The sequence below is a fragment of the Ahaetulla prasina genome, chromosome 2 (assembly GCF_028640845.1).
Source record: "Ahaetulla prasina isolate Xishuangbanna chromosome 2, ASM2864084v1, whole genome shotgun sequence".
In the NCBI taxonomy this organism is placed as follows: Eukaryota; Metazoa; Chordata; class Lepidosauria; order Squamata; family Colubridae; genus Ahaetulla; species Ahaetulla prasina.
Genome location: NC_080540.1, coordinates 256,697,911 through 256,713,785, shown reverse-complemented (window position 1 = coordinate 256,713,785; position 15,875 = coordinate 256,697,911). Strand labels below are relative to the sequence as shown.

Below are 15,875 nucleotides of genomic sequence, written 5' to 3'. Positions count from 1 at the left end.
GCTGGTTCTGTGGGTGTGGCTTGGTGGACGTGGCAGGGGAAAGATACTGTAAAATCTCCATTCCATCCCCAATCCAGGGGAAGGTTACTGCAAAATCCCTATTTCTTCCCGATCAGCTGGGACTTGGGAGGCAGAGAATAGATGGGGGCGGGGCCAATCAGAATTTTTACTACCAGTTCTCCAAACTACTCAAAATTTCCACTACCGGTTCTCCAAAACTGGTCAGAACCTGCTGAAACCCACCTCTGCTTTTATAGCTAAGGGCTCTCCCACCATGCCTGATCTGGCATTTCGATTTACATTCTAGTGTGTTTCAATTTGTTTCTTTTTTTTCACCATGGAAATATCAAAGCATAAATCAGGAGACTTGGAAATGGAACTGGCTATGAAGTGAAACTATACCTAACGCCATGTATTTAACCAAGATCTTTCCCTTTGCCCTCAAATATAGGTGTATACTGTAGGTCCAGATTATGCACATGCAGAAGCACGTAAATCCCCTGCTCTGGATGGCAAGGTGGAGCGTGATAGTGAAGGCAAAGAAGTGAGGTATCCAGTGATACTTAATGCACGGGAAAAGCTAATAGCTTGGAAAGTATGCCTGGCTTTTAAGGTAATGAGATTAGAGTAACATACATCTCAAAGCAAATTATCATTTTCTGAAATTATTGCCTGCTTCAGGGGTCAGAACCCTTTTCAGACCTTAGATACAATTGAATGATTTCACATAACCCTTCCCCCCAGATGCTCAAATATCATGAAATTTAAAATGAGGATGGTAATCTCATAAGATATAGCCATTATAAAAATAATATAAAAATTTTCAATTTTGCAAAATAGAACAATTATGATATAGCAAGCAGTTCGGCATTGGTAAGGTCATATTGCTGACCCCTGGTATGAAAAATGTGCAGAAACTTGTTTTTGTTCTTTTTAATATAGAAGATATCCTGCTTTCCAATTATTACTGTTTTTTTCTGTGTTTCTTTCTCCTGTTTTGATAACTGAGAAAATCTATTAAGCAAATCTATAAACAAAGCCTTTACATCAACATGGGAGCAAGCCTCTATAAATAGATGTTTTGCATTTCTTAGAGCTGTTTGTACTGTTAACCTACTTTATAAGGGTTTTGTGAAATTTTAAAAAGAATAGGACAAGAATTTAGATGAATGTTAAATTCAAAAAGATGCCTTTCCAAATGTCCCATTTAAACATAGATTAAGACAGGAAAAACATTTAAAGAGATACAAGAAAACAGAACGCTATCCTGTGATATTTTACATTAATAATATGTGGAATGTTTTGTTTCTGCTACATAGAGTTATTGAGTTTTACGTGTCTGTAGATGATACTTTGCAAGTTTTGAGCATGTTGTTGCTTTCTCTGATAGCAAACAGTTTGTGGATTTGACTTGTTGCGTGCTAACGGGCAGTCCTACGTCTGTGATGTCAATGGCTTCAGTTTTGTGAAGAATTCTATGAAATATTACGATGATTGCGCTAAAATCCTTGGGTAAGAGTTTAAAGAACTTGAGTGGGGTTGGGACACTATTATTGACCCATAAGGATACTTTGGGTGAACAATATTGGATAAAATCTCAGGAAGTCAACCTTTTAAGGCAGTTATTAAGATGTGTTTACTTTGTTCAAAAAGCTATTCAGGAGTTATTAGAAATTTTATATATATATATATCGGGTGGGTTCTAAATTTTTTTACTACCTGTTCTGTGGGCGTTGCTTTTTTTGTGGGCGTGGCTTGATGGTCATGTGACAGTGGGTGTGGCTTGATGGTCATGTGACTGGGTAGGCGTGGCCAACTCAATGTCTCTCATGTCAAGGGGTACTTCGCCTGGTCCCTCCCCTCCCAGCCATTCCTTGTCACACCCAGCCTCAACGTATCTATAGTTCTGCAAAAATGTTGTTCACCTTTTTTCAACTTTATTATCTACATACTGTAGATCAGGGGTCTCCAAACCTGGCCACTTTAAGACTTATGGACTTCAACTCCCAGAATTCCTCAGCCAGCTTTGCTGTCTTAAAGTCTTAAAGTGGCCAAGGTTAGAGACCTCTGCTATAGATGCACTTTCATGGACTACTGAAAGGAGGAAATGGCTCACATGCTTTGCCCAAGAGTGGGATAGACAACAGGCTTTTAAGGGGCTGCTAGAAAGCAGAGGGGGAAGTATTTTCCAAAGCACCAGAAGGCAAAACAAGAAGCAATGGGTGGAAACTCAACAAAGAGAGAAGCAACCTAAAACTAAGGACAAACTTCCTGACAGTTTGAACCTATATAGGTTTCAGTCATAATTTCACATAGCCATTCATGTAATACAACCTGCATATTGTACATAACAATCATTAGTATTATGGCTGATGTTTGACAGCAAGCCTAAAATCCCCATTCCCTCCCCACTCCAGAGGAAGGTTACTTCAAAATCCCCATTTCCTCTCCACCCCACTAATCTGTTCTGGGAAGGAATCAAACTCCTCCCTCTTCATTTCCCAAATAAAATATCCCAGATAATTAAGGAATAATCAAGCTACTACCAGGGAATCTGCCTGTAATTCCACATTCCTGCCAGCTGCATAGAGGAAACTTTGTAAGCAGAAAACAGCTACCGGTGCTTACAGATAATATAAAGTGGAAGCCGGAAGTTCGGCTCCATTTACAAGCAGGCAGAAAACTCATTCAAGATAGGATACTTCACAATGGAAATCGCCCAAACCTTTTTAGAAACACAAAGTCCATGTTGCACAAACCCCAAAACTTTAAAAACATTGAACCATATAAGAATTCCTCCTCTTATCCAATTTGTTGTTCAGTGCTCTGTCAATTTAAAATGACAGCATTCCCCCCCTTCTTCTTTGCCAAGCGATCTCCTGGCTGAGAAGTGAGCCGATCAGTTGGGAGGCTTCTTGGCTTCTCACTTTAAAGGGACGGTGTCTTTTTTTTTCCTCTTCTTCGACAAGTGAGTCTTGATTTTTTTCCTTCTAGCTGATCAGCTGGGAGTTGGGAGGCAGCAATAGATTGGGGGCGGGGCCAGACAGAATTTTTACTACCGGTTCTTGCGAACTGGGGAGAACCAGTAGCAACCCACTACTGATGTGTGTGTGTGTGTGTGTGTGTGTATGTATATGTATATGTATGTATATGTATATGTATGTATATGTATATACATATATATAAGTGACAATTGCACATTTTAGAAGTCTAACTTTGAAAGTGACTTTTGTGGAATAAGCAACTTCCATAGCTTATCACTTTTGACTTCTAGACAGCCTTAATAAATATGTCCTCACGTAATCATTTTTAACCAAAAGTCTTAATTTGTTGAGTGATATTGATTGGCAATTCTCAAAATTGTTCAGAGGAGTTTCTTTACTGAGGTGTAAAAAAACTATTTATTTAATTATTAAAATTGTAGTTAGATATTATTGCTACAAATTATTTATTTCATGGCATATAAATATTATTTAGATAAATTAAAACATTTTAATTCAATAAATCATTTACTTTTCCTCTTTCAGAAATATTGTTATGAGAGAACTTGCTCCACAATTTCAGATCCCTTGGTCTATACCTTTGGAAGCAGAAGATATTCCTATTGTACCAACCACCTCAGGAACAATGTAAGAAGAAAATATTTGCATAAAATTGCACCAATATTTTTTTTTCTTATCTGTCTTAGGTTCTGTAAATAAACATATTCCATAGATAGTAACTTGTCAGGCTCAAGGAACTAAGAACAACACAGTGATTTGCTCAGAGTAGTTTCTTTATTATTGTTCACCAATATCCAGGAATTTGGATAGACTGAAGCACAATCTGCGTAACTACTAGATAAACCTTGTGAAAGGTTAGGGAGGGTCCTCTCTGGCCTCTTCCTGCATGCCAGAGATTCCAGGCTGACCTGCCTTTGCTCCTTGGGAAAGATCCCCTCTTCATGCGACTCTGCACCACATTCCACCCATAACTATAGCAGAACAGCTGAGCCCATCATGTTCTGTTCCCCCTCCCCACTTCACAGAGAAGACACAGAGACGCTTGTCCCATGGTCCTTTATATTTGCAACAGACCTGATTTTCGGTAGTGAAGGAAAGACTTGGCAGCTACAGTGCAAAGGCCTGCCAAGTTGCAAGTTCTTTATCTCTTAAGGAGACAGAAGCCCACATGTCCAAGATCCATTGCCAACAGCTCACAGAAAGAAAGCCTTGGCACAGTCCAGGCCTTTAACTCCCAAACGACTGATCTGCAGTTCGCACTTGGTAGCTCTTTGTCTGTCACAAGGGCCAGATGGCAACTCCACCCGCTTTTATCCCCTGTGGGGTGTGGCTCAGTGACTCAGCAATCTCTGGGCCTGCCACACCTCTTCCTTTGCTGCGCACGCTTATCTTTTTGTCGCTGCCTCAGGTCAATCCAAGATTGATCTTCCGTAACTGGACCCTGAGGTGTTGCCAGGGAGGAGGAGGGTCTGGGGAACGGAGGCTTTGTCAGCTCCTCTTCCTGGCCTGCAGCTGGAACCTGGGGCAGTGCCAGAGAGGAGGGTCCTGGTGAGGAAGGCCTTGTCAGCTCCTCCCCATCACTCTCGGACTCATCATCCTCCATGAGGACAGGCTCGGGGGCCGGAGTCACAACACATCAAGTGGAAAATTAGATATGTCCAGTCCTCCTCCTCCAGTAAGTCTGTGGACTTCACATTTGGTTAAACCTCTTGTTTTAGGTTATGGGTTTGTAATTGTCTCACCCAGGGGTGTCAAACATCCAGCCCGTGGGCCAGGTGCTGGCTCCGTCCACATCCAGTTTACAGTGGTGGGTTTAAATTTTTTTTACTACCGGTTCTGTGGGTGTGGTTTGGTGGGCGTGGCAGGGGAAGAATACTGTAACATCTCCATTTCCTACTGATCACTGGGACTTGGGAAGCAGAGAATAGATGGGAGCGGGGCCAGTCAGAGGTGGTATTTACCAGTTATCCGAACTACTCAAAATTTCTGCTACCGATTCTCCAGAACTGGTCAGAACCTGCTGAAACCCACCTCTGCCAGTTTAGCGAAGGGGGAAAAAGTCACGATACGTCACGTGACAATGCGAGTTTGACACCCCTGACCTATATTGCATTTTTGGCAACTACATCTTAAAAACGGCAAAAAAATAAATGATGTTAATAATATAAACTACCCCTGTAGTCATGAGGCTAGATGGTGCAATCTTTCATTTTGTTCCCTCTATAGAAAATAAACTATTCTTACAGGAGATAAAATGAAATTTTACATTATGTTCCTAATGTTGAACATAAAATTCTAAACAAAAATAATACTTTCTAATAATAAAATCATGAATGCAGCCTGAAATACAGTTAATCCTTGGCTTACAATTGGTTGCTTATTGACCTTTTGAAGTTGCAATGGATCCTACAAAAGGTACTTAAAACCCGGATTTGAAGTTTCATCCTTCGCTGTCATGGGATCACATTTTAGGCGCTTACCCTGTTTCTCTGAAAATAAGACATCCCCTTATAATAAGCTCAATCAGACTTTTGAGCGCATTAAGTCCTCCCCTGAAAATAAGCCCTCCCTGAAAATACTTAAACACATATGCAGCAGGTCCCCGCCATTTCCTCTGGTTAGGGTTAGGGAAACAGAGCTAGAAATCAGGTCAGATGACAAGAGGATCCCGCTCTTGCTCCAAGCATTCCAAAATAATAAGACCTCCCTAAAAATAAGGCCAAGCGCTTATTTCGGGGTTATATATATAAGACATAATTAAAGGTCTTATTTTTGGGGAAACACGGTAGCAATTAGCCCACATTCATGGCCATCTGCATTATTCCATGGTCACATGATTGCATTTTATGATTTATTTATTTATTTTGACCAGGGACTTCCAGTTTCTAGCAAAAAAAGACACCCATTGTGGGCAATGGGTTTGTTTAACAACCTTGTTTAAGAAACAACTACCAAAAAAAGATAAAATTGGGCATTTGATGACCAGCATGACAGGACCATAATTCCAGAGTCAATTATGGCCATAAGTTGAAGACTACCTATACACAATACCCAGTATGATTGGAGACTTTAGTAGAACACAGCAGAACAAAGATTACATTTAACATAACACCCTTAGTCATTTTACCTATCATTTCAAAAGTAATAGTTACTCATATTCCTCTAAGCTCAAGGCTGCTAAAGAAAAAGATCCAAATATTTCTCCTATTATTTGTGTTTTTTCAGCTTTTGTTCCCTTTGTTAAAAAGGCTCTAAATTTTGCTATCTTCGGGTAAGAGATAATCCACCTTCATACGTAACCAAAAGCAATGCCTCACTCAGATTGAAGGTTTATTATCTAATGCAAGACTCACCCCCTACAGTATTATGAATAATATAACAACAGAGTTGGAAGGGACCTTGGAGGCCTTCTAGTCCAACCCCCTGCCCAGGCAGGAAACCCTACACCATCTCAGTCAGATGGTTATCCAACATTTTCTTAAAAATTTCCAGTGTTGGAGCATTCACAACTTCTGCAGGCAAGTCGTTCCACTTATTAATTGTTCTAACTGTCAGGAAATTTCTCCTTAGTTCTAAGTTGCTTCTTTCCTTGATCAGTTTCCACCCATTGCTTCTTGTTCTACCCTCAGGTGCTTTGGAGAACAGCCCGACTCCCTCTTCTTTGTGGCAACCCCTGAGATATTGGAACACTGCTATCATGTTTCCCCTAGTCCTTCTTTTTATTAAACTAGACATACCCAGTTCCTGCAACCATTCTTCATATGTTTTAGCCTCCAGTCCCCTAATCATCTTTGTTGCTCTTCTCTGCACTCTTTCTAGAGTCTCACAGACTTCTATTCACAAAAGTAATATTTCATGTTCAGGATCAAATTTTGCTACACTTGCAATAATTAAGAGTTTCTAACTCTTTCTTGAGTTCAGTGAAAATATTTCGAATGGAATTTAGATCTCCAAACAAATGCAATCAAACTTGGGCCTCTACCCACTGCCCAGTGCCATATTGAGTTCTTACCCAATTCCCATGCTTCACTTGTTGTAGGTGATCTTAAATTTTAAGTCCGAGGGTTCTTCATTAATATGAATTTCATAAATTCATAGAGTTGGAAGGGGGCTAGGTTTTTCATCTGATCCCCTGCTCAATTTGGGAATCCGAAATAAAGCATCTACAGTATGATACTTGTAGCCTCTGCTTATTGTATATAGTATATTGCCCTATATAGTATATATACTATATAGTATATTACCCTATATAGTATATAGTAAAGGCAAGCCCATCATTTTTCTGGATAATTATTCCAAAATAGTAGTTGTTTTATGGAACAAGTTGCCATTGGCTCTTTATTCCAATTTAAGAAGATGCTTACTAAGTCTTTTTAGACTTTGTGTGTTGGTGTCTTCCATAGTTCTGTATATATTTTGCTTATCACTAAATCAGATTGTTTAATTGCAATAATAAAATACAGCTAATCACATTCCTAATCACTTGCAGGATGGAGCTTAGGTGTGTCATTGCTGTAATACGGCATGGAGATCGGACACCAAAGCAAAAAATGAAAATGGAAGTTAAACACCAAAAGTAAGTATCTGGTGATAAAAAGAAATAGTGAAATATTTAAGTTGAATACTTTTTTGTAATTTAGTATTAAGGTTTGAACTAAGAGGCATTATACAACAAGTGTCTTCTTCCACATGTGTTGGGACTGTTACTTCTGCTTGCTGACTTGGAATCCTAGGGAATTATACTTTAATCATAAGTGAGGGGTCCCACATTGGGAAAATCCTTCTAGGTATTTATTTTGAAATTTGATGAAATTCTTATGATATTAATGTACGATAGGATACAACTGGGAAGTTTGTAGGGGTAAAATGTATGGTCTAAGGCTGCAAGAGAAGCGGATGGCATGAATAGAAATGCCCTGGGGGGAAAGACTTCCTGGTTTGTGACATGATTGGGACTCTTTAATCCAGAGATGGGCCAGTGAATTGGGGGAGGAGGAGGGATCTGGGGTGTGTGTGTTAAGGGTAGGCTAGAAGATGTCTGTGGTAATGGATGAGGTAGTAGGAGAGTGGCTCACTTGGGAAACATAGCCTTGATGCTTTTCACAGGTGTTACATTACAACATACTGTGTTTTACCCCATTTTCTGATCAGACTTCAGTCTGCAGTAAGGCCTCCTTCACCAGTGATCTATCACAAAGAAGAAGGATGACATGGTGTTTAATATTAGAACCTGGATGGGATCTGAGGGAGGTGTTCCTTTATTGAAGATGCACCCACACAGATTTTACTTTGTGTCACTAGTCAAGAACCAAGGACAGAAGGTGGAGGAGGGACTATGGTTAGCCAAGATTGGTGGCATTCATAGATTATTGAATGCAAAGCCCTGTTTATTGGGTTCTAGGGATCATTAGGGATTGTTAATCTTATACATTGTGTCCCTGCTATGGACCAATCTTCCTACCTTACTGATTTAAGTAAAAAAAAACCTGGGGATGCAGTGTGAGGTAGCAAGGTAGTTCATGGTCACAATGATAGCTGTAGAGATGATACAAGTCATCAAGGACCCAATTCATGGCAGTGGTCACACATCTGTTATTTTCTTGCTGAAGCAGTAGAAACATGAACTGGAGTTGGGGGAGACTTTTATTGCTCTTCCGTCATGGTCAGATTGCTCCTTTTAACATCTACATGAAACTACTGGTTAAGGTCATCTGATGGCATGAGTGGGGATATAATCAGTTATACAGTATATATATCGTATCATTTATCTCTACCCATAGTTGACCCTACAGTACCTTGGAGATTCTGTCTCCATGTTTGGAAACTATGTGGTCTGGATGAGGAAGGACAAGCTTCAACTCAACCCAGCACACTGAGTGTGTCGTGTCCCACTCCTCCTCTGATGGCCGGGTCGGGGAAGTCCGTATCAAGCGAGACTGCGAACCCTCTGCAGCTTTGCCAAAGTTCTGTCAGAGTTCTCAGGGCAGGCAGGAGACCAGGATGTGACTTCAGCAATCCAAGTTAGACTTTGCCTGACTCAAAGAATGTCAGAAAGCAGATCCTTTATATAGGCCATGGGGTGTGGCTCCATGACTCAGCACTTATCCAAGCCTGCCCCTCCCTTCCTTTTGCTGATGTCACCTCTCCATTCTCCGGAAGTGTGGATCTATCCATTGCATCATTTCGTCCCCAGCTGCCAGTAATCCCAGCTCGTGGCTGGCTTCAGGCGCACATGCTATCGGAGGGAGGTTTGTTTGCTCGGTTTGTCCGGGCATGGTGCCAGTGCTGGGGGCTGGAGGCATGCCAGGACATTCTTCTGCACTACAAGTCTCTGGCTAAGATAGCAGGAGATTAGAGGGGCCCGGCTGCGGCGGGGGGGATGAGCGAGGCACAACAGAGTGGCTCTGGTTTTAAAACCTCCAAGATATAAGGTTTTCCATCTTTAATTCTGGAGGGTACTGCATTACCCCCCAAACAGATGCAATGGAATTTGGATGTCTTTCTGGTCAGTGTTTCCTGTTTGAGGAATAGGTGGCAGCTGCAGACAGGAGAGCTTTTGCCCAGCTTTGTGTTATGCACAACCTGTAACCATTATTGGACCAAGATGTTTTGCTCACACTCAGGCATACCATAGTTGTCTCCCAAATAGACTATTACAAGACGCTTTACATTGAGCTGCTCTTGAAGAGCATCTGGAAACTGTTGATTCATAACGCAGTTATATGTCGGATCCAATCTGGACCACTCACCATGGACTCCAGCAAGAGTCCAAAAGCTCAGACAACAAAACCTCTGGTCCCGGTGACCGATCCAGATTGAATCCTGCCACATTATCCTGGGACACATATATTCATCTTCATTTATGTGTGCTCATTTCTGTTCTGTGAGTTGTGTTGGTTGCCATTGTGCTTCTGGGTTCACATAAGGGTAGTGGTAGTTCATAGCATGGGATGGTTATTTGGGGGGACCACCTCTCACCAATTGTGTTTACCTTTCCTATCAAATCTGGTGGAAGAGGCATGCTGTGACTCCATTTTGAAGTGTTACATCTGGTGAAATCCAGGGAGAGACCCTTTTCTGTGGTGGCTCACACACTTTGGCATATCATCCCCCAAATTTGGCATAGATTAGCCCTAAACTTGTTTACTTTTTTAAGTCTTTAAGAGTTGGCTACGTCATTGGGAATGGGGTCAGAACGTGGTACAGCCTGTGGGATGGTTTTTACCATGGCTGCTGGATTATGTGCTTATTATGTTGTAACACTGTTTTTACTAATTGCTAAAAGTCATCATGATGAGATGGACTGCCATATACATAGAAAGAAAGAAGGGAAGGGAAGGGAACGGGAAAGGAAGGGAAAAAAGGAAAAGAAAGGAAAAGAAGAAAAGGAAAGGAAAAGAAAAGAAAAAAAGAAAACAAAAGAAAAAATACTTTTTTAAAAAAATCTAACTTTTCTTTAAAAATTTATAAATATAAACCTCATTGAATTTTCAGATAATACTAATTCTGGTATGAGATGGTATTCAGCAAATACCTTTTTTTTTTAATGAAACGGATACCAGTTGTATCAGTCAATTCATGGGAAGTTGATATTTGTGCCATTATTCTAGCTAATGCTAGAATGTGTATCTGATTATATTGTGAAATAATTTAATCATTTTCTGTTTCTTTTAAAGGTTTTTTGATCTTTTTGAAAAATGCAATGGGTATAAGTCTGGGAAGTTAAAATTGAAGAAGCCTAGGCAGCTACAGGTAAGATTTCTTTTCTTTTTTTAAAATCTTTTCTAGACACTTGTATAATTACCCATTTTCATGAATTCTTGTATTACCACTGTTTTTTAGGAAGTACTTGATATTGCAAGACAGCTCTTAATAGAACTAGGACAGAATAATGACTCTGAAATTGAAGAAAACAAATCTAAACTTGAACAGTTAAAGACTGTGTTGGAGATGTAAGTATTTTATTTCAAGTTTTTTAATGTAATAAAAACACGGTTTAAGACAACTATGTAAAGATCACCTGCATGGGTACATCTGTAATTTTGGAACTACCGTATTTTTCAGAGTATAAGATGCACTTTTCCTCCCACTAAAAGAGAGTGGAAATGTTGGTGCATCTTATATACCAAATACAGCCATTTTTGGCCTCCCGAAGTCTCGCCCTGCTTGTCCCATTTTTGCAAAAATCGAGCCCGTTTTTCACAAAAACAGGGTGCGCAGAGGGTTTGTGAAGCCTGCAGAGTGTTCCTGGGGGTTGGGGAGGGCAAAAACGCCCCCATTTTTGAAAAAAAATGGGCTTGGTTTTTGTCTGTTTTTCGCAAAAACGGGAGTGTTTTTGCCCTCCCCTAGTCCCCAGGACTACTCTGCAGGCCTCCCAAAACCTCTGCACACCCGTTTTTTTGGAAAAAAAGGCCCATTTTTTACCTGTTTTTGCAAAATGGGGAGGCAAACTCCCCATTTTGCCAGCCCCAGGAGCATTTTGCAGGCCTCCCAAAACCTCTGCACATCCCATTTTTTGGAAAAACAGGCCCGTTTTTGTGAAAAACGGGGCGCACGGAGGGTTTGGGAGGCTTGCAGAGTGCTCCTGGGGGCCGGGGAGGGCAAAAAACTTTTTTTCCTTATCTCTTGGAAACCTTAGTCCATCTTATACACAGGTGCATCTTATAGTCCAAAAAATACGGTAGTTCAATTTACCTTGTTAGACCAGTTGCTCATTTAAAACTAATTCTGACTGGTGCTTTATTTTTCTGAAAGGAAGTTGATTGTATTAGATTCACTGAGACAATGATAAAGAAAGCAGATTTTTTTTTTCATTCTACTGTTCCTTCAAAGCAGGGCTCCCCACCTCTGGGCCATGGCCTATTCAGAACTGTGTCACGTGAGAGGCGGGCCGGCATACATGTGTGTGTGCAGCTCCACTCACACAAGTGGCAGGCTGGTGCACATGGGCATCTTAGGTCCACAGCTGTGTGAGCACATGTGTGTGTGCTGGCCCTCTGCTTGTGTGGCCCAGTTCCCCTTTCCTTCGCTCATTCGGGCCGCCAAGCTGCAAAGATTGGGAACCACTGCTTTAAAGGATCAGGGTCAACCTCTTAATTTCATTTCATGGTAGCCTTTCTTTTGGAGTAATCATGATATTTTCAATGTCAGGTTCCAAGTAATGCATCCTTCATAAATTGAACTCAGAGGCATTCCTGTTTCTCAAAGTACAAATTTATTTAGATACATCATATTGGCACTAACTAGTGAAAAGCCAGTACTAACATTCCCGGGCTTTTCACTTCAATATAAGTTTTCAGTTTCTCAAGTTTCCAAAACATTGGACACATTGTCCAACCAAGATGGGAGCTGGTTGCTCAGCAACATCTCTCCTCCGGCCAACCGGTCAGCCGGTGGAATGTGTCTGACTCATCAGTTAGGAATGATGTTTTGACTGAAGGCTCCATCTGCCTCCAGTTCCAAGCTGTATCAAGCTGAATTCGTACTACCATGTCCAAGGATACAAACAATCCCACACCCCAATCAATTTGGCTTGACATTCAAAAACTGGGGCTCCCATTTCTGTTTTGAGCAAAATATAAAAGCAAAATTAAAAACTTGTTTGCATTTTACCCAGAGTGGGATATATTTCACAAGAAAGTGAGATAGGTGATGGAATATGTATTTCAAACATGTGAGAGGTCAGGACTTCTTTAGAACAATTACACCTTTTTTGCTATCAATCATACCTTTTCTGTGAGCAGAAAAACATGCAGTTTTTTTTAATTAAAGTAGCCATCTTTAATATGATTCTTTAAAGCAATTGCATCTGTTCCAAGCTTGTCTGGAAGCCTGTAGAAATACATGGTTACTTTAAAGAGGTCCTGCACTCTTCCTTCCCCATTTTAATTTGAGATGTCTGTTTAATCAGACAACAGCAATAATTTCTAAGCCATATTATACAGGTACTCCTTGACTTACAGCCATCTGTTTAGTGACTGTTCGAAGTTATAGCAGAACTGAAAAAAATGATTTACGATCTTTTTCACATTAAGGACTATTACAACATCTCCATGGTCATGTGATCAACATTCAGATGCGTGGTAACTTGGTCATATGGTTGCAGTGTCAAGGGGTCATATGATCCCCTTTTGCGACCTTCTGATAAGCAAAGTCAATGGGGAAGACAGATTCACTTAACAACCGTGTTACTAATTTAACAACTGCAGTGATTCACTTAACATTTGTGGCAAGAAAGGTTGTGAAATGGGGCAAAAATTGCTTAGCAACTGTCTCACATAGCAACTGAAATTTTGGGCTCAATTATGGTCATAACTTGAGGACTACCTCTACACATACACTTTACACTCATTAATTAAACTGTTTCTGCATGCATCAAATCTTCTCTGAGGCCAGTTTATTTCAATTATGTTTATTATTACATTATTAAAGGATGGACAGAAAACTAGAAAGATAATATGTTTTATTGCTCTTCTTGATCTCTGCTAATTATATAAGACAAATAGTCCACAGATAAGGAAGAATTTTAGGTGCCAAAATGCATCCAAAAAAATCAGGCTTAGTTTATCACAGATAGACTTTTCCATGAGTATATATGGTAAAGTACATACGAAATAAAACATGGTAAAAAATACAGTTGTTTTATCTGTGGTTGGCACATTTTTGTTGGTGTTTTGGTTAAAAATTTGAACAGTAAACATGGTTGCTTTCTCTCCATACAGCAAAAGATTGTAAAAATCCACCGGTTCTTTGTTATAGCTGTATTGTAATATCCTAAATTATCAGTTCATCTGACTGTTGTATTTCCTTTTCCAATATTGTGTAATTTATAATATTTTCACTGCTGCGTTTAGGTATGGACATTTTTCTGGCATAAATCGCAAAGTACAGCTGACGTATCTTCCTCATGGTTGTCCTAAAACATCTAGTGAAGAAGAAGGTATTTTGGTTATTTTTAGAAACTAATTTGCATTAATTAGTTTACTTATTTAATCCTAGGAACACAGTTATGCCTTTAAAGCCTTGTGAAAGGTCAACAGGGTTAGGGCCGATCTGATTATTTTTGAATTGATCAATAGATGTATTGAATCAAAACATTAATTCAGTTTATAATATTTTCTTCATCTTGGTTAGAAGCCAAAAGGCAACTTTATAGTCAAAATCTAATATAATCAAACTGAAATTCTAAATAAATATATAGGAAATAAGATCATTAAAGATCTGTAAACATATTTCTGAGTAGCTCTGTATAGCATTTTCAGTATTGCTTTTTACTTATTTCTGCATGCAACAGATAACATTCCTTTATTTCAGAATAATTTGCCATATAGCATAAAGTACTGCTGTTTCAAAATCAAATTCAGTTCACTACAGCATACAGAATTAATATCAATATTCTTTGGATTGTCCCTGTAGAAAAGTAACATTGGTTTCACGTTTTTAAACATAAGTTTTAAAAAATCTTTTACTTGCCTTGTATGTATTTAGATAACCGCAAACAAGAGCCATCTCTACTCTTAGTTCTCAAATGGGGAGGAGAATTGACACCTGCAGGTAGAGTTCAGGCAGAAGAACTAGGAAGAGCTTTCCGATGTATGTACCCAGGTGGACAAGGTATCTTATTTTTTTTGGTAATGGCTGGAAGCCATATCTGTGAAAAGAGATTTACAGAAACAAATGAGAAACTTCACTCTTTTGCTTTCGTAGGTGACTATGCAGGATTTCCAGGTTGTGGTCTGCTTAGATTGCATAGTACCTATCGGCATGATCTCAAAATCTATGCATCTGATGAAGGAAGAGTTCAAATGACAGCGGCAGCTTTTGCAAAGGTAGTATAACATCAGCAGAAAATATGAAATGTGTATAGGTTACTTACAGGAAGAGTTCAGCTCCTTTGCCTTTTTATATTTATACATAGAAAAGATAACTTCTTCCATTCTTTCAATGCAAAATGGACTACTACATTAGTACTTAATCAGCATCAACATTTTTCAGCCAATTTGCATGAAATGTATAAATTGCTTCCTTGTTGAATAGAAAAATATATTTTAGTATGCATAAGAAATTGCATGCAATATGATACAAAAATAGATCTGAAAAATAAAAATCGCATGCATGTATTTCTCTGAGCCTAGTTAACTTGAGTCTAATTAGATAGCAATACTATCAAGATTTTTTAATTTGATTTGTATACTCTCTTTATTAGCAATATATTTTGAATTGAAATTAGATAATGAATTGTAGATATTCTCAGCCAGCCTTAATCAAACTTGGAACCCCCAGATTGAAATTTTAATTCACACAAAATCCTTTGCACAAACTTCACAATGGATCATGTAACATGACATATCCATTTCTAGTTAACATCTGTGTATGTGTGTGTGTAAAATTTTCCTTCCCCTATTTTGTCCACAAGAACCACCTTGTAAGGTGGATTGAGCTGAGAGTGTAATTGGCTCAGTCACCCAGACAATTTCCATGCCTAAGGGAGTACTAAAAGTCTTCCTGTCCCATCATCTTCAACATCCAATCACCAAATTCGGAAAATGCCTTTCGATCAAAATGAAGTGATTTAGAAATGGTAGTGAAAATCTCAGTGGCTGTTCATTCAACATATTATGTCTATTAATTTGTGTTACAATTGGCTGAACTCATACTTCATGGCAAGCTACAAACCTTATTTTACAGTGGCTAAGTTCATGCTATATATTACCTCCAAACTTGACAGTCTTATTTTTTAGCACAACGTGTATACAATGAGTGTGGCAGATTGTCGAACAGAATTGCGATTGATTGTTTTTGTTTTGCTTAATGTTGCTTTTATTATGTAACATTTCGTAAGTTTGAATAGTCTTCAGCAGTTTGAAATGCTTG

The 15,875-nt window shown here is 39.3% G+C and overlaps 1 protein-coding gene across 13 annotated transcripts in view; it reads left to right on the top strand.

Moving 5' to 3' along the window:
• PPIP5K2 (diphosphoinositol pentakisphosphate kinase 2) overlaps positions 1-15,875 on the top strand; it is a 66,814-nt gene that overhangs the window by 19,963 nt on the left and 30,976 nt on the right. For 12 of the 13 annotated variants that reach the window (XM_058167039.1, XM_058167038.1, XM_058167041.1 and 9 more), the window contains 9 exons: positions 452-613; positions 1,391-1,512; positions 3,528-3,629; positions 7,492-7,578; positions 10,679-10,754; positions 10,845-10,954; positions 13,856-13,941; positions 14,490-14,615; positions 14,709-14,830. In XM_058167039.1, the coding sequence (XP_058023022.1) occupies positions 452-613; positions 1,391-1,512; positions 3,528-3,629; positions 7,492-7,578; positions 10,679-10,754; positions 10,845-10,954; positions 13,856-13,941; positions 14,490-14,615; positions 14,709-14,830 (993 nt within the window). The remainder of the gene's footprint in view (positions 1-451; positions 614-1,390; positions 1,513-3,527; positions 3,630-7,491; positions 7,579-10,678; positions 10,755-10,844; positions 10,955-13,855; positions 13,942-14,489; positions 14,616-14,708; positions 14,831-15,875) is intronic. The other variant, XM_058167042.1, reaches the window with a different exon arrangement.